Genomic DNA, 23,410 nt, shown 5'->3' on the forward strand with positions numbered 1-23,410 from the left:
TTTAAAAATCTGTGTATTTCAAGAAAACTGCACAGCTCTCTTAGAATCAGAGAACAAAATTAAACTAGAAAGAATTCATTTAATCATCTCCTAAAGGAAACACCAAAAGGAAAAGTTCCAGGAATGTCACCAAACTACAGAGCTTCTAAGATTGAGAAAAAAATAGTGGAAGTAGCTAAGAAGATTTCAAATAGCAAGTAACTAATCTGGATTATATAAAAACTTGTGCTGTCTACTATAAACAGATCTTGGACTACAATACTTCAAAAGGCAAAAGATGCAAATAAACAGAATAGGTTAACCTACAAAGCTAAAAATGATCTTACAGGAATTGGAGAGAGAGAAATAGATTTTTAACTGAATGGAGAAAGGCAGTGAGGTTAAGTGACTTGCCCAAGATCACACTGCTAAGTAATTATCAAGTGTCTGAAGCCAGTTTTGAACTTGGGTTCTCCTAACTCCAGGGCCGGTGCTCTATCCACTTTGCCACCTAGCTGCAACCTCAAATGGAGAATTTTCCTTCTTTCTTTTTTAATATAAATATTTTATTTGTTTTCCAATTATATACAATAGTAATTTCTATACCTGTCATTTTTTGTAATGTTTTGAATTTTACAATTTTCCTCCCAACCTCCCTTCCCCTCCCCCACCCCCCAACAGAAGGCAGTCTGATAATCTTTACATTGTTTCTATGCTATACTCATTGACCAAAGTTGGACATGTTGAGAGAAAAATCATATCATTGAGGAAAAAATAAAATATAAGAGATAGCAAAATTACATAAATACATAAGACAACTTTTTTTAAAATTGAAAGTTATAGTCTTTGGTCTTTGTTTAATCTCCACAGTTCTTTCTTTGAAAACAAACAGTATTCTCCTTTGCAGATACCCTAAAATTGTCCCTGATTATTGTACTGATGAAATGAGCAAGACAACTAAGGTTGATCATCACCTCCATGTTGCTGTTAGGGTGTACAATGTTCTTCTGGTTCTGCTCATCTCGCTCAGCATCAGTTCATGCAAGTCTTTCCAGGCTTCCCTGAATTCCCATCCCTCCTGGTTTCTAATAGAATAATAGTGTTCCATAACATACATATACCACAGTTTGTTCAACCATTCCCCAATTGATGAACATTCACTTGATTTCCAATTCTTTGCTACCACAAACAGAATTTTCAAGAAATACTGATATAAAGGGAGGGCTAAATGACAATGAAGTATTAATAGGAAGAATAGAAACTTGGTCCCTAAAAGTTATTGAGTTAAGAAAAACAAAAACCAGGATGTGGATTGATTTTGTTCTGAGGCTTTTAAGGGGGGGGGGGGGGATAAGAGAAGGGACCATAAAAGAAATACACTTATACAAAAGGGGGCAGCTAGATGGCACAGTCTTCTGTTAAGAACACCTGAGTTCAAATCACTTACTAGTGTTTTGACCCTGGACAAATCACTTTACCCTGTTTACCTCATTTTCCTCATCTATAAAATGAGCTTGAGAAGGAAATGGCATACCATTCCAGAATCTTTGTCAAGAAAACTCCAGATTGGGTCACAAAGAGTTGGACATGACTAAATAACAAATTGTTTGAGTGAAAAGGAAGGGGCAGAAGCAGATAAACCTCTTGACCAGACAAAGGAGAATTGAACACATACATAGAGTTTGAGGTAGACATAGATGTTATAAGTAACAGGAAAACATGGATAGGAAGAGGCAATAATAAAAGTGAATCACCAGGAGGGAACAGTCATAAAGAAAGCAAACTTCCTGATCCTGGAAACTAAAAAAAAGAAGAGCAAACGTGGAAACTAGGAATACCAAGGGGAAAATAACTGAACAAATTAGTGGAGTGCTTATTGCACAATGGGAAATTACTAAAGGGACACAGAAATGTGGAAAGCATGAATTGATACAGAATATAATGAGCAGAATCAGAACAATTTATACAATATAAAGAAAATGTAAAGAAAAACAACTTTGACTTAACTCTGATCAAAGCAATAACCAACAGTTGTTTCTCCAATCTATGATGACACATATTGGGAGACATGATGGACATAAGATGCAAAGGAGACAATTTTTGATATGCCCTGTTGTTTTCCTTGACTGTATTTATTTGTTACAAAGTTCTCCATTCCCCTTTTATTTTTTGAAAGGATGAGAAGGAAACAATAGTGATGACCAAAAAAAAGGGGGGGGGCTTTGAAAATTTCCCTCTCTTATAAACAGTGATTTATTTCCAGTTATCTTGTATTCCAAATGCCACTATATATATTCTGAAGAAACTTTTTTAGATGCACAGGACATGTTTAGAATGAAAAATCAAGTTCAAAGCCCAAATCTGATACATACTATTTATGTGTCCTTAGGCAAGTGATAACTTATCTACCTGGGCTTCAATTTCATTATCTTTAAGATAGAAGGACTTGGACTAAAGATGGCCTCTGAATTTTCTTGCAGTCCTAGATAGTCTTAATTCTGTAAGGATTCCATAACTGTTGTTCTTTGAATTCCAGGCCATCCTCCAATGTCTCCATTTATATTGAGGGCTCTACCATTATTTCAAGTTGCTGAGAACTGTAACCTCAGAAGCATTTTCGATGCTTTCCTGACTCCAGTTTGATCTCCATTATCTCTCACTGTCACCATTCCAGAATTATCATCACTACTTAATTGGTCTTCCTGCTTCCACTTTTTTCCTTCTCTAATCTATCCTTCACATAGGTACCAAAATAGTCTTCCTAAGGAAGAGTTATGACCATGTCACTTCCTCCCTCAAAAATCTTCAGTGGAAGGCCTGGAGTATAAAAATTCAGGCAGAGAGTACAATTACTGCAATTACCTAGGTGAAGAGGGTCTGAATTAAGATGGTAGGGTGAGAGTGGAGAGAGATTTAGCAAATGACTGGATGTGTGGAATGCAAGAAATTAATGCTAACTATAAACCTGAAATCCTGAAGGATTGTGCCTTTGACAGGAAAAAAGATAACATAGCAGTGATGAGGTGCATTTACAGATCATAATGCAACGAAAACTAATATTAAGTAACAGCTATAAAAGGTATAAAATTGACCTTTTAAGTAACTGCATTGGAGTGATATAAAAAAACGGTAAATGGCAACAAATATTTCCTATAAAAAGTGCTGTGATAATTGTACATGTATAAACTATTACATTACCTGCTGTTTTAGGGAGGTGGGAGGGAAGAGAGGGAGAAAAATGTGGAACGCAAAATCTTACAAAAAATGAACCCTAAGAATTATTTTTACATGTAATTGGAAAAGAATAAAATTCAAAAAGGGGGGTGTGATACTGGTAAAGTTCAGAGGCAAATTCATAGACCCGAAAACTATCAATGTAAAAGAGAAGCACAGCAAAAAGAATCTGCTTTTGAAGTACGGAGAGCCGGGCTAGGTGGGGCAGTGGACAGAGCACCGGCCCTGGAGTCGGGAGTTCAAATCCGGTTTCAGACACTTTAATAATGACCTAGCTGTTCGGCCTTGGGCAAGCCACTTAACCCCATTGCCTTGCAAAAACCTAAAAAAATTAAAATAAATACCAAAAACGTCAAAGGCGCGGAGCGGCTGAAGGAATAAGAGAAGGAATCAAGATCAGGGCGGAAAGTGGTTCAACTCGAGATTTTTAAAGAAAATATAAATAAAAGCAAGTGTTTTTTAAGACTATGAAAAGGTCAGCCGCTCGCAAGTCTTAAAGAAAAAAGCAAACCCAAATCACCCAAATCACCCAAATCAGAAATGTCTGTGATCACAGCGGCCAAAGCTACCCGGGAAGCGGCTCATTCCCCAGCACCGGGGCTCCGTGGATGAAGGCGGCCCAGCCCCGCGTCGGGGCCAGCCCGGCCAGCGCCGGCGGGAGAAGCGCGACCCCGGGAGTGCCCGCGGCCCCTCTGTCCCTCCTTCCCCTGGGGGGCAGCGGTGGCACGCGTTTCCCGTGCCCCCCGGGGTTGTGAATCGGGGCGGCCGGGCCCGCGCCCTCGTCCTCCCCGGGCCGGGCCCGCGCCCTCGTCCTCCCCGGCCGGGCCCTCGTCCTCGCCCTACCCCGGGCCGGGCCCGCGCCCTCGTCCTCCCCCGGGGCCGGGCCCGCGCCCTCGTCCTCCCCGGGCCGGGCCCTCGCCCTCGTCCTCCCCCGGGCCGGGCCCGCGCCCTCGTCCTCGCCCTCGTCCTCCCCCGGGCCGGGCCCGCGCCCTCGTCCTCGCCCTCGTCCTCCCCCGGGGCCGGGGCCGGGCCCGCGCCCGCGCCCTCGTCCTCCCCCGGGGCCGGGCCCGCGCCCGCGCCCTCGTCCTCCCCCGGGCCGGGCCCGCGCCCGCGCCCTCGTCCTCCCCCGGGCCGGGCCCGCGCCCTCGTCCTCGTCCTCCCCCGGGGCCGGGCCCGCGCCCTCGTCCTCGCCCTCGTCCTCCCCCGGGCCGGGCCCGCGCCCTCGTCCTCGCCCTCGTCCTCGCCCGGGGCCGGGCCCGCGCCCTCGTCCTCGTCCTCCCCCGGGCCCGCGCCCTCGTCCTCGCCCGGGGCCGGGCCCGCGCCCTCGTCCTCGCCCTCGTCCTCCCCCGGGGCCGGGCCCGCGCCCTCGTCCTCGTCCTCCCCCGGGCCCGCGCCCTCGTCCTCGCCCGGGGCCGGGCCCGCGAGCCCGAGCCCGGGCCTGCGCGCCGCGGGCGGGCCGGCGCAGGCGCAGTGGGGCCGCAGCATGTGGCGGTTGCGCTGGCAGACGGTGGGCCTGGCGGCCGTGAGCTTGGGCTTGGCCCTGGAGACGCTGGGCTTCGTGCTGGGCTGGCTGAGGCGGCAGCGGCGGCGGCGGCGGCCCCCGCGGCGGGAGGTGCTCTTCTTCCCCTCGCAGGTGACCTGCACCGAGGCCCTGCTGCAGGTCCAGCGCCAGGGAGGCCCGCAGGCGGCGGCGGCGGCGGCGGCGGCGGGGCCCGAGGCCCGGCGGGCGCCCGGGGCGGCCTTGGCGGCGGCCCCGCCGGCCCCCGGGGCGGCCTTGGCGGCGGCGCCCTCCGGCTGCCTGTGCCCGCTGCCGCACGGGGAGAGCTCCCTGAGCCGCCTGCTGCAGTACGTGCTGTCGGCCCGCAGCAGCCTGGAGCTCTGCCTCTTCGCCTTCTCCAACCCGCAGCTGGGCCGCGCCGTGCACCTGCTGCACCAGCAGGGCGTGCGCGTCCGCGTGGTCACCGACTGCGACTACATGGCCCTCAACGGCTCGCAGATCGGCCGCCTCCGCAAGGCAGGTAGGAGCCGGCCTGGGCCGGCCCGAGCCGGGAGCAGCCCCCCGCGCGGCGCGCCCCAGGCCGGGCTGCGGGGGCCGCCTCCCCGCCCGGGCTGGGCCGGCCCGAGCCGGGAGCAGCCCCCCGCGCGGCGCGCCCCAGGCCGGGCTGCGGGGGCCGCCTCCCCGCCCGGGCTGGCGGCGCCGGGGGCCCGGCACACTGCGCCGTTACGCCCGAGTGCCGGGGTCCGGCGCCCACCTGGAGGGCGAGCTGTGCCCGGAGGCGAGCGGTGTGACAGCGGGGCACGGAATGGCGGCGCGGTCTTCTCCACCTAGGATTTCCTCCCATGCAAAATTAGATCAGAGATAAAGAAGGTCAAGAAAGATTGAAATATCTCTGCAGAGAGAACTTGTTCTCCTTTGCTCCTCCCTCCGTATTTGCCAAAACCATTGGGGAAAATATTTATATATTTTTTTTAGGTTTTTGCAAGGCAATGGGGTTGTGTCTTGCCCAAGGCCACACAGCTCAGGTCATTATTAAGTGTCTGAGACCGGATTTGAACCCAGGTACTCCTGATTCCAGGGCTGGTGCTTTACCCACTGCGCCACCTAGCCGTCCCCGAAAATAAATATTTTCAGTTCAATATTACAAATAGAGATAATCAGTGGGTGATTGTAAATTTATTCCACTGAAATGACCAGTTCCTATCTAGATCCTCTGCATTCTTTCAGCTGTTGTTGAACATATTAAGTGTTCGAAAGGGAGATAATTTAAGTGGATAATTTAGCATGTTCACCTGTTAAAATTCCTTTTGTTGCTAAAAGGCAACTTTCTGCTTTGAGGGTTGCACGTGCCCCTTTTAGAATGTGCAATAAATTAGTGAAGAAAAGACACCTCCTTTTTGATAACACTGAAATTGTACTTCTGGTGGGCTCCAGTTCAACCTAATTCAAACACTGGACTGTGAAAAGTCACAATATTGCAGCATTGAGATTGGACTGCTGATTATTACATGTTTTAGAGTATGAGAGATTGTGAAATGATTTTATTTCAAGAGGCATTACTGAAAAAAGATATTTTTTTTTTGCAGGTATTCAAGTGCGGCATGATCAAGGTGCTGGCTACATGCATCACAAGTTTGCTATTGTAGATAAGAAGATGCTTATTACTGGCTCTCTCAACTGGACCACACAAGCCATTCAGAACAATAGAGAGAATGTTTTGATTGTGGAGGATGAAGAATATGTGAGACTTTTCTTGGAAGAATTTGAACGTATTTGGGAAGAATTCAATCCTGTAAACTATACTTTTTTCCCTCAGAGAAAGTGAAGCAAAGTTACACAAAGCCGTTCTCTAATGTTTTCCTTAGGGTTATATGTAAAACCACTTACAATGAGGTCCTTTGAACAATTTGAAGATGGACTTAGACAGAATCCCATGCTGTATTAAGTTGTATTGTGGCAAGGTTTCATCTAACATGTTCATTGCTGTTCTACCAGAAGAAAAACTTTAATAGCATTAATTTTTTGGAAACAAAGGAGATGCCCACTGATTTTTAACATTTTAATTATTAGTTGTTTGCTAAAATTTATTGAACTATATTTCCATGTTCAACTGAGATTTTCCATCTCCCTTATGGATATGCTTCTTTCCATATGATTAATCCAAGAGTATACATACATCCATGATTGGGTCAGCAGTCTCTTGAAGGTATTGACAAACTTGAGTCAGAAGTATAAAAAGGAACAAGAAGAAGAGGGAAAAAAGGTACATATGGTGGTCAAGTTTTTTCTGGAATGTAGTATTATTTATCCTTTGCCAGCAGAGCAATCATTCCATGTAGTAGGGGAGAGATAATTCAGTCAAGATATATTATTTTTTTAATTAAGATATATTATTAAACTATATTTGTGTATAAGCAACCATTTCAGTCTTTCTTTACCACATTTACTAGAATATGATAATAACAGTAAATAGGCTACAATTTCAGAGTTAAAGAGCTAATTTTTTTTTTAGGTTTTTGCAAGGCAAATGGGGTTAAGTGACTTGCCCAAGGCCACACAGCTAGGTAATTATTAAGTGTCTGAGACCAGATTTGAACCCAGGTACTACTGACTCCAGGGCCGGTGCTTTAACCACTACGCCACCTAGCCGCCCCTAGAGCTAATTTTTTTTTTTATAAATGTTTGTTATTGTGTAATCTTAAGTGTCTGACTCTTTGTGATCCCTTTTGAGGTTTTCTTGGCAAAGATACTGGAGTGGTTTGCTGTTTCCCTCTCCAACTCATTTTATATGTGGGGAAACTGAAGCAAACAGAATAAAGTGACTTGTTCAGGATCACAAGCTAGCAAATATCTGAGGATCAAACTTAAACTCAGAAAGATGAGTCTGGCCCTAAAGACCTAAAAGAACCTCTCCATTACATTGAAAAAAGGTATGTGGGCTTGCATCTAGCTTTAGGTAATCATGAGTTTTCAAATAATCTCATAGAGATGTTTTGAGAAGATAAAAATTAGAAACTTTTAGATTTTTATTCTGTCTTCAGTTCTTTATTCCTTTAGATATAAAGGAGTCTTTCATTCTGTCTTATGTATATACCATTCTAAATTCCATAAATATTATTTTAAATCTATCTTTAATCTGCACTGCACATGCCAAATATCTAAAACAGGTTTTCTAAAATTTTCTAGTAAAGTTTTAAAACATTCTAAATTGTTTCCTCTACTCATTTGTTTGTTTATCTTATTTTTAGAAACTTTATATCCTTGATCTTGTCAGTCAGTACAAATAGTGACCCATCTGTACCGTCTCACACACTGTACTTCTTGCTTTTTTCTCACATAAACACTTCATAAGAGGATTTATTCAGCATGCTTTTGATATTCTTTTAGATCTGTTTCATTTCATATAGTTGCAATACTTGAGCCATCTTATTCCTTTATGCCACTTCTTAACTCTGTTGCCCTTTGGGTCGACCCAAAATTGGGATTATTGTGGTGTTTCAGTAATCATATGGCATGATTTGGGGGATAGGAACAATCCAGCTATTCTCTCACTTAAACAATTCTGGCCCCAGGTCTACTTGCAAAGCCTTTTGTCTCAGATGCGCATCAGTAAAATCAATCAGGCCATCCAACTGCATATTACTAGTCTGGACAGTAGGCATTTTTCATTAGATTTTTCCTGCATAAATTTATTAGGATAATTGATCTTCTTTTCATTGGTTGTAGATTTCACTGAGGAGGCTTCTCTGTAAGTAGAACCCATACAAAAGCCCTAAATCATCTTTGGGGAATTCTTTTATTTGGACTCTATAAGAGATTCTCCATGACAGTGTTAAATACTTTTGTCAGATGCTATATTTCCTCTTATGCCTCACTTGATATTAATAATCAGAAGGTCAAGGTACAGTTCTATCTGATTGGATTTATCAAGAATCTTAACAGGAGCTTTCTATTGCTACTCATATAAACATTTCTTAGAGAGTCTTTCTGGATGGGTTTTGAATTATTTTTAAAAATAAAACAAATGTGATAGATATCTTCCCCCCCCCATACTTTTCATTCATTATGATGTGTCTTATTGTGGAAAATATTTTTTAAAAAGCCTACCTAGTTCATTCTTCTGTTTTCATCAAGGATACTCCTGTTGCATAAGAAGGTTATTGCCATGAAGATTTTATAAAGATGAGAAAGCAGGCTCATATATCAATCATTTTCAACATCTTTTGCTGTAAGCACTATTTACTCAATTTTTTGCCATTTTTTTTTCTAGCAGAGATTTTTTTTTTTCTGGACTCTTGCATGGTCTGGCTGCTTTTTCTCAATTTGACTTTTTGGAGATTTTTTTGGAGGGGGTGGGAAGCACTTGAGGTTAAAATGACTAGCTCAGGATTACACAACAAATAAGTATCTGAGGGCAGATTTGAACTAAGGTCCATCCTCCTGACTTCAGGACCAGTATGCCATAGTTGCCCCTCAACTTAGTCTTCTAATAATCATTCTATTTCCTCATTTCTTCTTTTCCTTCTGTGCATTGAAGTTGAAATGTTGAGTACAACATTTTTATGCTGTTGATAAAATACATTATAGAAATGCTGACAACTCTGTTCCATTTTCTCTATCATAATCCTTTCAGTTGGATCTTATGCCAAAATTTCTACAGACTCGTTTTTGCCATTTGTTTTTGTCATTTTGAGCCATTTGACTAAAAATATTTTACTAATTGTAAAGTGGTGTTGTCCTTGGCTGCTTTGACAGCACAGCTCCTATGTATGCTGCTAGGAGTCTGGATTCTTTTGGTTTGTTTTTGGTTTTATGTTTTGTTTCTTGATAGTTAATGCTTTGCTAAAAATACAGGTGCAAGAAGATATGAAAAGTTAATCTTTACCTTTTTTTTCCATTTTCCTTTCATTGATATCCTCCACCTTAATGGAGCAAGTTGAAACTCTTGTAACTATTACAGCCTTTTTATCTTTATTCTTTTAATTTGGTGTTGAATGTGTTCTTTACTCAACTATTAAGTGGTCTGCCTGCATTGTTAGCTAATCTTGATATGAATCCCACATCAGTAACCAGTCATTTCCTCTCAAGATATTCTTACATTTCATATTTTATAACATTTGGTGCTTGCTGTGTCCACCTTCCACCTCTCTTCTTGGAGAAAGAAGCTTGGATAGAAACTGTTTGTAGTCCACTGACATATTAATGATACTTAGATGAAATATTCTACAAAATCTTTTTGGCCCTTTTATTTCTAAATCTCAATCTGTATTTTTCATTGTAGTCATTCTCTGATGGTTCTCATAGAAACAGAAAGTTAGAAGACCTCAGTGGTCATCTAGTCTGTCCCATATAAATAACTGGTTTTCCAATTTCCTTTGAGACATCCAAGGAAGGGAGAGTATTCATCCCATGACTTGAACGGGCTCATTGAACTTTTGGACAGATGCAATTTTTTCTCTACATCAAACCAAAATTTGCCTCTCCCAACTTGCCACCCATTGCTCCTGATTTGGACCAAAATCTCCACATTCTTTAAAATAATTGAAGACAGCTCTCAGGACTCTGAGTCTTCTCTAATTCAATCTAAATATGCCCAGTTTCTTCAGCCAATCTTCATCTGTCATTATGTTTCAAAGATGTTCACCAACCGTGGTTTTCCCCTTTTGGAAGCTATCTTATCAATATGTTTTAAAACCATGGTGCCCAATATGAACACAATATACCACATAAACATCTGATGAGGGCGATGTACAGTTAAGACAGTGTCTCAGTGCAAACAAAGATAACATTAGCTTCTTTTTTGGCTGCCAGAGCACACTAGTGATGTGTATTGAGCTTGCCTTCTACAAAAATTCCCAGCTCTTTTCCAATAATACCTTCCTCATCTTGTGAGGGTAGATTTTTTTTTTTTTATGGTACCCAGGTTCCAGATTTTACATTTATCTCTATTAAATTTCATCTTATTGGATTCAGCTCAATGTCTGCCAAAATCCTTTTGGGTATAACTTGAAAAATGTCATAAAGAATGTTAAACAGCGTACAGCCAAGAAGAGATTTTTCTGGAGAGTGCTACTTAAGACCTGCTGTGGACTTAAGACCTGCTGTGGTGATGTTGAACCATTAACAGTTATTCTGAGCCCCAGTATCCAAGCAGTTATGAATCCATCTGTATTATCATAGTTTCATCTAATCCAAGTCATTCCATCTTCTCCACAAAAATACTGTGAGGTAGTTTTTCAAAAGCTTTGCCTGTCCAAAAGGAAATGAAATTATTCTGGCATGTCCTGTTTTGGGTTAAGCCATGCTTTTTAGTAATCATTGCTTTTCTTCTTACTGTCTCACTGAAGTCATAAAGTATTAATTTTCCTTGGTTATATAACAACATTCCTTAAACTAGAATTAAAGGCCCTCCCCAATCCAGCTCCAAATTATCTTTCAAGTGTGGATGATGGTTTTTCCCTAAACAAAATGCTTTGCTTTCACTCATCACCATGCATTATTACAGACCATATCCTATGTCTGGGCTATGTTTCCTCATTGCCATCTTTCAAAATTCAAGGCTTGACTCAGTTCTGTTCTTAATTGACTTCTTTGAAGCCATCTCTTATCCCAAGTTGTCCCAGCTTTCTTCAATTTTTTCTACATCAGTTTGTCTGGATCTCTTTCCTATGTGTACCCTTCCTCTGCATTATACCTCAACTTTTCTTTACTTTTTTTCATGTTTTGTATTATTTTAGTAGTCTGTAAGCTCCTTGAGGGGGCAAGGGGTACAATTTTTAATCTTTGTCTTCTTAGCTCCTAAGAATTGCATAGTCACAGACTTCATCATCAAGTGGCCATCCTATTTGGCAGTGAACATTTCTCCATACTTGGCTTGGTTGGTCCTCAGCAAAGTAAGCAATCTGTTGCCTTGATAATATTAGTACACAGTAGGCAGTTAATAGATGTTTGTTGAATTTCATTTGAAGATTCCTGTCAGGTTCTTCAGAGAATTTTGTTATTCCATCTTTTGCAGCAGATGTTAATGCTAAATAAGCTCCCTGGTAGCATAGTTCTCATGAAAAATGCAAGGCAAGATGGCCAAGTACCTGAGAAGTGGTTGTTTTCTTTTCGTCTTAAAGAAACATTTCCAATTATTGATCTGTCTTTTGAGACAAGCCTGGTCCATCCTTCTATTTAGGTGTAGCTTTTCATCATCTTGTTCAGTTAGAGTGAAAACAAAAACATTTATATTATTCAATCCTTTGATTATGTATCACCTTGTTTAGTTAATGGGGAAAATCAGTGATAATAGTTCTAGAGCTGGAAGGGACCTCAGAATTCCTCTAGTCCAATCCCTTATTTTTATAGATGAGGAAACTAAGGCCCAGAAGGTTTATTGATTTTGTCTAGTGATATTTTTTTGTCCTTCATTCTCAAAGTCTGTTATATCAGGGAGGTGATGCCATGACAAGCACAAAAATTGGATTTGAGTGAGGGGTGCTGTGGTAAGTCACCAACCTCACTTTCTCCTCCAGTGTCATCTGGGTTCAGTGGCCAGTTATGAATCAGCATGACTCGAGATGCCCTGGATATGAGGCAATCAGGCTTAAGTTACTTGCCCAAGGTCACACAGAAGTGTCAGTTGTCTGAGGTTGAATTTGAACTCCCATCCTTCTGACTTCAAGGCCAGTGCTCCATCCACCTAGAAGTCCTAGTCTGGTAATGAGGAGTGGTATTGAACCCAGTCTTTTAATTAATAAGCCAGTGTTCATACCATCTAGTAGCTGAAATATTTCTAGCCTGATAGAGCTGGCAGCCTTTGAAAAACTACTTTTATTATCAAAACAGAACTTTTGTGGAGGCTGCCATCCCCAGTGGAAGCAAAAGGCTGACACTAAGATCAGGATTTCACAGAAAACCTGAGATTTGAGGAAACAGTGAAGAACACGTGAAATTCTATTTGACATTTAGGATTACTACCTTTTCCCATAAAATGCCAATGTGCCTGGTTAGAAACATAATACTCACATAGATTCAAACTAGAAAACCAAATTGACAATTTGAATATATGATTTTCTCTCTAATAGCCAAAATGCAGTTCTTTGGAGAAACCTCTCAGTCTTTATTATTGTATAATCTAATGAAATCTCCACAAATGGATATTAATTTTTTTGAGGTGTTACTTGAATAACAATAAGTGTTACTTATCTAGGGGAAAAGTGCCTGCCTAGAATGTTAAAAACCCCTTTGAAGTAACATTCTCTTCTAAAGCCTTTTACATGACTAATTATTAGCATTGTTTTATTACCTGAGAAGTCTAAAACAGTAGAATCAATTTTGATTTTAAGGTTACGAAATCCACTTCAGTCCCCAGAAACCTCTTTAGTGTCAGTGTCTTAGGAATTCAGTTTATTCTTAAAAGAAACCTTAACAGTTCCATGGAGTGAGGAAGACTCCAAGTACACTGCCCTTCCTCAGCATATGAATATGTCTCAAGGATCCAGCTAAAAAGTGTATTATTTAAGTATGGCAAATTAATTTATATAGAATTGGCTAATAGTCTGTAATGACCAAACACCCAAAAATGCCATACAAAGATTATCAATCTCCAAAATGAATTAGAATAAAAACTAGAAATGACAGGAAACAATTTGGATTTTCATAATGCATTTGATGATCTTGCACTGCAGCAGGAACAGCAATAATCTTATATATATATGTGATTAAGAACAATCTACCTTATGGTTATAATTTTGGAAATTACTTTTTAAAACAATCTGGCTTACTTGTCAATTGCCCCTCATGAAGAATGAAGCACTCACAAAAAATCATTTATGTGTGGAATACAGAATGGTTTTGAAAAAGAGGATAAACATAAAATGTCTAATAGTTTAAACTTTTGACAGATGTGTTGTTTCTAAAGGCTATTTCCTTTTTTTTTTTTTGTAAGGCAAATGGGGTTAAGTGGTTTGCCGAAGGCCACACAGATAGGTAATTATTAAATGTCTGAAACTGGATTTGAACCCAGGTACTCCTGACTTCAAGGCTGGTGCTTTATCCACTATGCCACTAGCCGCCCCAAAAAACACTTTCCTAACTTTGTTTTTTAGATTTTTTTTTTCAAGGGAATGGGGTTAAGTGGCTTGCCCAAGGCCACACGGCTAGGTAATTATTAAATGTCTGAGGTCAGATTTGAACCCAGGTACTCCTGACTCCAAGGCCGGTGCTCTATTCACTGCGCCACCTAGCCGCCTATTTCCTTTTTAAATACATTTTTTTTTTGATTATCAAATGCATTTTTTTGGAGCAGTAGTAAATATTTGAGAGACATCCTGGCGGGGGGGGGGGGGGTAAAGTGCCAGCTACCAGAGTCAGGAATATTGGGCTTAAATCTTGCTTCTCACTAGCTCTTAGACCTGGGGCAAGTTCCATAACTTTTCAGTCTAAGTCTTGTAAATTGCCAAAAACTTGGTACTCAAATGTTCCTTAGTAGCTTCTTCATTTGAGAGTTCCCTACCTCAGTGAAATGGGAGGTCCTGACTAAATAGAAAGGCATATGTTCAGACCTGTTCACATTTCAAGTTTCTATTCTCATTGACCAAGAAAAGTAGTTTCAGTTATAGAATACTATTATGCTAGTGGAACTTTAAGTATCTTTAAATCATTTTATAAACTTATATGTTTAAGCTTTTTTTTTTAAGTCAGTCATTTTTTTTTGGCAAGGCAAAGGATTAAGTGACTTGCCCAAGGTCACACAGCTAGGCAATTAAGTGTCTAAGACTGAATTTGAACTCAGGTCCTCCTGATGCCAAGGCTGATGCTCTATGCCACCTAGCTGCCCCAGGCTGTCATCTCTAACCTTCTGTAAGAACATAAAACCTAAGTGTGGCCAAGAAAGTTTGGGCCAGATGCTCTTCATCTTTTCTAGGAAACATGGGGATAGTCCTGTCCTTATCACATGATATAAAAGTATATCATATATAATATATTGTTAACTTACATATTTTATGACTTTTTGCTAACCTAATTTTGGATAAAACAAAGCGTTTGGGCTTCCACTTTTTACCTCACTAGATCCGAAGTTGGAAAGGACCTCAGAAGTCATTTAGTCCTAACCAAAAATTTTTCAGCTACCCAAGGTCATACAGGAAGTAAGAGACTCCATTCATATTTACTCATTTTAAAAAAAGAATCCTTGCTTTGTAAGTAAAATAAGAAACATTTAAGAAAATTAATCAGTAAGAGCCCAGGTATATAAAATAAAATATTCACCTAAACTAACTTTAATTTCTACCCTTGCAATAAACAGAACCTCAGTACACAGTATGCAAAGGGTGGTGCAAAAATAGTTTATTATGATATAGTTTATGTAAAGTTAAGTAATATTTACAAAATAAAAATGATCAGCTACATCCACAGGAATCTAGCATGTCACAGAAAGTTTAAGGAATAAATATTGTGACAAAGTAATGTTTTAATTACAGTGAACAGTTGATCAGGAACAGTGGCTTTTAAAAAGCGCAAAGGATTGCATTGACTGGAAAAGAAAGGGAGGGAGAGAAGCCTTATTAAGCAGATCAGCATCCTTTACTATCTTTTTAAAAGGAAATTTGACAGTTTGACAGGGGTTGATATATAGACCATATGGGGCTAAACACACACATATATATATATACACACACACACACGAGTTTTACCTCATATCTGATTTACAGATGATAAGCTTTATAGTCAGAATGTTGGTGTTTCTTCCCTGGACCTGTTTCATTTTTCACAAAAATTGAAATCTAGTGCACAGAACATTTAATATTAGTGCAATAATTAATCACTATGTAAAGTATATTAATGTGTGAGTATATACTTAAACATACACACACATGCATGGGTGTTAGCAGTGGATTATGGTTTTTAAGATCATTTTAGGCATGGATAAGTAATTATGGATTATTTCCAATCTGCAGTGTTACACCTGATAAAATTTTATTTTCTCTTAGAAGTTCATATAAATCAGTTATCCCATCAATTTAATATATCAATTTTCTATCCTAATTATTATTTTTGTTAAGTATGAGGCAGAATATGTTGGGGGGAAAAAAAGGATAAAGAGATTTCAAAGAAGAGGGAAAAAAAGATCAAGCTATAATCATTCCTAAGTGTCACAGTGCCCTGCTTACCATTTTATAAATATTATTTAGAAAATCATATGATTTCTTCTCACTACTTAATTCTTGGTCTTGAATTATTGTAAGACTAAGTCAGCAGGCAAATCAAAGATGGAGATGAATTCTAAAAGCTTTCAAGACAAGATAATATGTTTATATTACTTTTATAATAATGAATACACAAAAACCTATTAGTGAATGTTTCAATATTTTCCAACCCCTTAATTCTTCTAGGACAGGAATTCTTAACTTTTAACTCCATGAATTTTTAAAAACATTTCATATGTAGTAGTTTTTTAAAGTGCAGGTGAGGGGCAGCATAAGCCACAACAGTAGGGTTAACTGATGTTTTCCCGGGTCATACAATATTTTAGCCTTCAGTTCTCCAATATGGCAATAAGGTCATCTCTACATTTATGTTACATGAAACAGTATATTGGAAATAATGCCTATACAATTAAGTTTCAGCTTACAACATGGTGTTTTATTAAACACTGTAACTGAAGATTTTTAGTAAATTTCTTCCACAATCCTACCTAATTAATAATCTTGAATGTTCGAAAAATAGCATTACATCCCTGATGTTAAAACTATACCTTATACATTCTCTTCCTGTAACATTTTAAAGTTACTTTGTTAAAAAATGCTTTAGTCACATTATAGTCATTTTGCTAAAGGTGATTTTTTTTCTTCATTTAAAAATTTTTATGTGGAGAGTTGTTAATGTCATATATCAAGTACATTACTGAATCTTTCAATGAAAAAAAATCAGCCTTTGTAGAATTATACTTTTCATATACACTATACATTTGACAAAATCAACTGTCAGCAAAGAATTTTAAAAGGTATTTAAAACAGTCATTGAAAACTATCATAATGCTGGGTTCATTCAACATCATACCCAGAGCTTTTTTTTCCAATCTTAAAAAGGAACCATCTGTCTTTGATTTATTTTTTAAAAAAATAAGTCACAAAACCCTTTCTACTAACTTCCAAATAATATTTACAGTGTGCTTTGAATACTATACAGATTTGAAGACAAAAAATGTCTTCAAAAAAAGAAAATGCAATCTATAATGAGCATGCATGAGATTAAATGTTTGCAATGTATAGGTACTCTATATTGACCACAGAATTGCAGTAGTCTAGAGGAATTATATAAAGGATATATCTTAAACAAAATATTTCATCATGCTGCTTTCATGTCAATGATTTGCCTACCATGGAAATGATTCTTCTGTTAATTTTTATTTTTTATTAAGGAAGCAGAAATTCCATTCTTTTATAAGAAACAGGTTCGTGTCCCAACCCCCACTTCCCTCCCTCCCCCAAAATCCCCCATTTAAAAAAAATCATCATAATAGACAAAACCTGAAAATGCTAATGTTTTCATAAAGTTTTTTCATGTAATTTCTTATCAAAGAATTCAAAGAAATTTTTTTCTAAACAATCTAGTTCTTTGCAATACTCAAGTATGTAAAGTATATTAGCTTTCAAAAAAGAAGTGTTTATATGGATATTCATGTAGAATCCCCCCTCCCCCCAATTCACACAAAGGCATATTGTGTCTTTATCCCTTAAGGGCATTTCAGACAATAATTTCTATTCTGACAAACCACTACGAAATTGGTAGATATCTGGGCACAAGCAAATTAGAGAATGCTGTGATTTTGGGGAAAGGTGTAGAAGAAAGATTTTCATATTTTTTTTAACCTACTTAAGAGTTCAAAAGTAGAAAGAGTATCTGAGCTTAATTTTTTAAAAAAGGATTTTGGAGTACAGATGGTATGGAATTTTTGACATGGAAGAGGGAAACAATTTTTATTAGGTGGTAAATTTTGAGCTTGCTCAGTCTTTACATATCATGAGATTAATGAAAAACCTATAAGCAATAGCTCACTATTGATGAATTTATTATGATGTCTAATAATACCTTGTCTGTTCAATCTAAAAGAAATCACTCCCATTTTCACATGAAGAATCATGAGTTTTTATGAAGATAAAAATTGGGGGAATATGATGACTTTTCATTATGAATATTGGAAATGTAGATTTCATGTTGGAATAAAGAAAAAGAACTGAGTGAAAATTAATTTTAAATCTCTTTTAAAACCAAAATATGGTATGCATTTCAGCAGTATCTCTTATCTCAGCATTATTTTTGGTTGACTTGAAGAACTTTGGGTTATTGTACATAGAAATTAATCTATTTTAGTCAGTATGTTTTTACTCTGAATGAAATGGAAAAATATTAGAAATTGATTCCAGGCTGGAGGAAATTTAGAAACAACAGCTAATATATTGCACCCCTTTGCTATAACAGATTCTAGAAAAGCTATTAGCAGATAAAACTGAAAGCTTTTGAGTAGGTACAAATCATTTCTTAGGTAGGTTGCTTATGTGTATACTAGCAGAAAACAGATTCTGTGTTTCTATTTGAAACAGAAGGGTCAACTACTATTTGAATTTTGAAGAGTAAACTAAAGGGTGAACCATTGATACCTACAGATTCTTCCATTCAATATTGTACTGCCTCATTTACCTAGGAAATTAATCTTCTAGTTTAATAAAGTGATAAATATTATTAAGATTCTAAAGATTTTCATTTAACAATGGCTATTATTTCCTTGACTTTGAAAATAGTGGACATCGAGCATAATTAATAATCATACTGATGTCCTTGAGAATTTATTGTGGTAAAAGGGCTATCTGCTACAGATCTAAGTGGATACAGGCTACTGTGCTTTTCTGATCAGTATTCCTTCTGTCATCTGTTGGCTTCCCTGATGGGATAAAAATAATAGTTCTTCTTGATGCTTGCCTAGGTCACAGGCTGTAGTTTCATTTTAGGAGGACTACAGTTATTGTATTAGTAAAGTGCTAACTATAATTTCTAGTTGAGAATCAAGTCTGCTGTTTTGGAAAAAAGGTATAACAGATTTTTACTTTCATTGGTAGTCATTTATGTAGCTTTATGCATTAAATATTGATGCCTTCTTTTCCTTCTTACAACTTTCCATTTGGCTGATCTTAACTTACACATAGGAAATGCAGATCTTATTGTCTACATTTGTTTCTCTACATGTGGTATTAATGCCTATTTAGATGATTATTTAGTTTAGTCTAAATCATATACATGCCAATAATAACTCTGAGGTGAAACATTATTAAAGAAGTAACTTGTACAAGGCCTTGTAGTGATAGAGCAGGTCTAGAACCATGACTTCCATTGTAAAACATTTTTCCCTCTCAAAATTAGAGTCGAAAGAAAAGAGATAATTTTTAAATGGTTACAATTTGGGTTATAAAGGAGAGTTAGTGTTTAATTCTTAAAATTCTTCAACATTAGATTGCTACATCTACTTCTGGAGTGAATAAATTTCATTAAATGCCAATACTAGCTGACTAGAATAAAACTACTTGACATTTATATGGCACTTTAGAGTCTGCAAAGTGCTTTACATAGTTCTTAAAGAAAACCTCTCCAATTTTTAGAGCCATCATTGTTTTTATTTGGCTTTGTGTTTTTACTGCTCTTACTAGGCTTATGAGGCAATGTGCTTGCTATTCTTTCCTCCTATATGGACATCTTGATGGCATCAAACTATGCAAACAAATTGTTGTGACTCCCTTCATTCTCATTCATTCAGCCAAAAGAAAATCATTTTGATTTGTTACCTAATTCTGCTTCTGCTGAAAGAACTAGCAACCCACATGATCCAGAATTGTCAATTTATTTGGAACACCAGCAGTTTGACTGTCTTTTGGCTCCATCCACTTATCATCTTATACTTTCTCATCTCATCATAATTCATTTTCCCAAAAGGTAAATGTCCTGTGTCTGCTGTTTCATCATTATGTCTTATGTTTTCAACTCCCAAGTGAAATGGTTGTTTAGAGGAACCCAGAATATACTTATTTTATAGTTATCTTAAAAAGAAAAAACTGCCCAGAAGAATACTCAACTTTTCTTCCACTAGTACTAAAATTAGTTAACTAATGCTTTTGGGAGCCTAATTTCTAGTATTAGAATTATTATCCTATGAATTTAGTTGCCTAGATTAACGTATAAAAGTATTAAGGGATGCAGGCAATTAGCTACCTATTTTTTAAAAAAAAAAATATTCCCTTCAGAATTGAGGAAAATGAAAGTGTGTGGGAAAGATGTAAATCAGCTCAATCTTAAAATCATTTACAAACATCACAAACAGTTTGTGTATGTTTTTGTCCAGGCCATCCTCTTCTGGTTGCAGTTGAAATAAGATCATTTATTTTTACATGCCTAATTCAAATTTCTCATCTTTGCATCTAGGCAAAAAAACATTCTCAATAAGAAAATAACTGCAATCTGTACCTAATAAATTAAACAAATGATATATGGAGAGTCTTCTTATACAGTGCAAGTACTTAATAGTTCATTGAACTGAACTTTAAGGCAGGGAAAGGCCATTGGAAAAGAGATATGTGATTTTCTCATCTACATTAACACAAACATCCTACTTCTTTCTACATAACTAGATAGTGAAACAAGCATTTCAGTTTCAATATTAGGCTTCTTTTAGAAAGAAGCATTGGGGATAAAAAGCTCAAAACAGCATTTGGTGTTCTCTTACTTGGCAGTTTTCTCTGAGAATTAGGAGTCTGGGTAACTAAAAAAACAATATCCAAATATGTTCACTTGGTTTACTTAGGTCAAACCTGTTAAGTGTTAGAAGCAGAACAAAATACAAATTTCTACATGCAAGCAAGCTTGATTTTCTTAGAGAAGGAAATAAATGATACAAACACTACACAGCAAATTATAAATATTCTTGGCCATGCCTCAAAGTCAGTTTCAATTTGTCTCCTAGTACAAAACTCTATAGTCTCTTCTGCTGCACTTCTTCTATGTCCTAAGATGATATGACAGCCTAACTCTCAGAAGGGCCACTAAGTTCCCAATGAGGCAAACATGAGTAACTATACCAAAAGCAAATGACACTGTCTTCAACAGTTGCCTGTTTGAAAAGCAGGAATTCTACTACTCCCTATTCCAGCAAATACAAGTAACACTATTTTAGGTATAGCAGGAGATAACTCCCTGTTTACAAAAAAAAATTCTAGCTTTTGAATACTCAGAAATATGCGATGTGGAAGACAGTACAATATAAAAAAATCACTCCATTTGTAGCAACTCTGCCACTAGGTGGTTTCTGGTTTATAGATTGTAAAAATATTGTTTGCTTCTCTATATTACATATAATAAGGAGCATTAAAAACTTACCCTTCCCTTTGAGATATAATGACGGGCATAGGCTGTCTCTATAAACCGTTTAGAAGTTGGAAGAGTATTAATACTGAAGTTAGGAGAAAGGAAGTGAATGAAGAGTGTGGATGGAGTTGATGGTTTAAAGTGTCCAAGTAAGACAGGAATAAGTTGAATGTTTACTATAATTAAAGGTCATTTCCTTCCCTCTGCTCTTCCCATTCATATTAATTTGGCCTGCCTTCCCAGGTTACTGTCTTTTAAAGAAAGTTGAACAGGATGGTTTTAATATTTTTATTCTAAATCATCTACCCATTGGCAGATAAAAGCTTACTATAAAAAGTTGAGCAGATCAACCCTCAAATTCAAGGGCGGGGGGAAACCCAGCACTAGGGTCCAACTAAAGCTAAAATTAACCTTTTGGGTTTTGCAAGGCAAATGAGTTAAGTGGCTTACCCAAGTCCACACAGCTAGGTAATTATTAAACATCTGAGGTACTCAGGTACTCCTGACTCCAGGGCCAGTGCTCTATCCACTGCGCCACCTAGCCGCCCCCTAAAATTAACCTTTTGAAAGAGGACTTTTTAGCACTACAGGATGTCAAGTAACTCTAAGAAGAAGGGAAAAGGATGATGAAAGGACCTTATTTCAAACCTTTCTTATTTTTGTGACCTTAAATGGTAACAGCTCTAGTTCTCACTTGGGGTAAGGTGCTTCATCTTAAACTTAATGTAGAGTTATTAGTCCTATGGATTCTGAATGGACCTTAACAAATCCAGTCTAAGTCACAATTGTCACGCAAAATTATTAGCATTGTCTTACTTTGACTAGGATTTTTTTTTAAAGTACACATGAGGGTAGTCACTTGATCTCAGTTGAATTAGGAATAAATTTTAAAGTGACATACCAATCTAGTGTTAGCATCTCCTCATGTTCCTTCCCCCTCCCTTTCTCTAACAAACTACATGACATGGCTTATTTGGGAATAATTTCAAAAAAGGTTAAATTTTTGGAGCACACATTTTCACTGACAGCTGGAATCACAATGCAAAACCCCAATCCCTATTTCAAAAATAGATGGTCATTCAAAGTACCATAATAACGATCGGAGGAAGTAATGAGAGGGGGAGCTGGTGTTTTGTGCAAGATTTAATTAAAAAAAACAAACAAGAATTAGGAACGATCAGTTTCAACAATTCTGTTGTAGTATTTTGCCACAATATTCTGGGATGTGTGGTTCTAAGCTGTATTAGTAGGAGTACAAAATGCCATCATTTCCACTCCCCACTCCCCCCATCCCACCCCTACCCCCCCCAAAAAATCTTTTATCAGAGTTGAGCTCAAGGGTGGCAGAATCAGGGTTAACCACCTTTCCTCTCCAACTCCCCCTCTAATTTCTCTCCAGTAGGTCAGTGCTGTAAATCTAGGCAGAAACAGAATGTCCTTAGGTTTTACCTCAGAGAAACAAGAGTTAAGACTAACTCCTGGCGTACTTGGCTCAAAGTGCACACAAGCACCAAACCACTGCCAGTTAGCAGCAGAGCTAGATACGCCAACTGGGCCCTGATTCCCTACCAATACATTCGGTAAGACAGAGCTAGCTTATCAATAGGCTGCTGAGCCTTAATACTGACACTTAGTGTAACGAATTACAGTAAAGTAAAGAATTCTAATACAGGCTGCTAGAATGGGAGGGAAATTAGATTGTTTGTCTCCCCCCCAAAAAAATTATTTACTAAATTCTAGAATACAGTGGAAGAAAAGATTTGATAAGATGTTGGGAGGGAGGAGCTGAAGGAATCAACATAGCAGGAAGTGGTGTGAACTACAATCCATAAATCAGTCTCTTATCCATCCATACAGTTAATGATGACAATAATAACAATAACAATAATAATAAAATATGGTACAGACAAAAATCAGCGTTTGTGTTGTGCTGCTGCAAGCCAGGTGGGATGTGTGTTCAAGTTGAATGGGATACAACTATTCTTTCTTCAAGTCCCTGGATTCAAAGAGTTTCAGACGTTCTTGCACAGTCAGGCCTTCCTTCAGACTCTGGATTTGGAAAAGACAAAAAAAATGCATAAAATTTTAAACCTCCAAAATCACAGGCCCTGGCAATTTAGGTAAAAGTTCCAAATAAAAGAGTAGTACATGTGGCAAACAAAGAAATGGTGTTGATGCTCAGGCAAAGGAAGAAGGGAGGCTGGCCTCCTTTGTGGAGAGATTAGTGAAACATGCTAGAGAGAGAATCATGAAGTGTTATTGGGGAACTCTAGTTTCCTGCCCTCTCTCCCCCAAAGTAACTAG

General features: G+C 38.7%; 2 protein-coding genes across 9 annotated transcripts in view; one reads left to right on the plus strand and one right to left on the minus strand.

The window, feature by feature from the left end:
* Positions 1-4,637: 4,637 nt before the first annotated feature.
* Positions 4,638-8,157, plus strand: PLD6 (phospholipase D family member 6). 2 transcript variants are annotated; one of them, XM_074206998.1, is made up of 2 exons: positions 4,638-5,231; positions 6,298-8,157. In XM_074206998.1, exons 1-2 carry the CDS (start codon positions 4,697-4,699, stop codon positions 6,534-6,536), a joined length of 774 nt encoding a protein of 257 aa, XP_074063099.1. In that variant the 5' UTR covers positions 4,638-4,696; the 3' UTR covers positions 6,537-8,157. The 2 variants fall into 2 exon arrangements, with proteins under 2 accessions (XP_074063099.1, XP_074063101.1); XM_074207000.1 differs by having other exon boundaries at positions 4,638-5,227; positions 6,298-6,445.
* A 797-nt stretch (positions 8,158-8,954) lies between these two features.
* MPRIP (myosin phosphatase Rho interacting protein) overlaps positions 8,955-23,410 on the minus strand; it is a 241,755-nt gene continuing 227,299 nt past the window's right edge. For 2 of the 7 annotated variants that reach the window (XM_074206992.1, XM_074206997.1), the window contains one exon: positions 23,067-23,155. Coding sequence is in view for 4 of the 7 variants with exons in the window: in XM_074206994.1 (XP_074063095.1) it covers positions 23,084-23,155 (72 nt within the window). In the remaining 3 variants the exon portion in view is untranslated. Of the gene's footprint in view, positions 23,156-23,410 lie in introns of all 7 variants that reach the window. The other 5 variants (XM_074206994.1, XM_074206991.1, XM_074206995.1 and 2 more) reach the window with 5 other exon arrangements.

This window comes from Macrotis lagotis, chromosome X (genome assembly GCF_037893015.1).
Source record: "Macrotis lagotis isolate mMagLag1 chromosome X, bilby.v1.9.chrom.fasta, whole genome shotgun sequence".
Classification (NCBI taxonomy): Eukaryota; Metazoa; Chordata; class Mammalia; order Peramelemorphia; family Peramelidae; genus Macrotis; species Macrotis lagotis.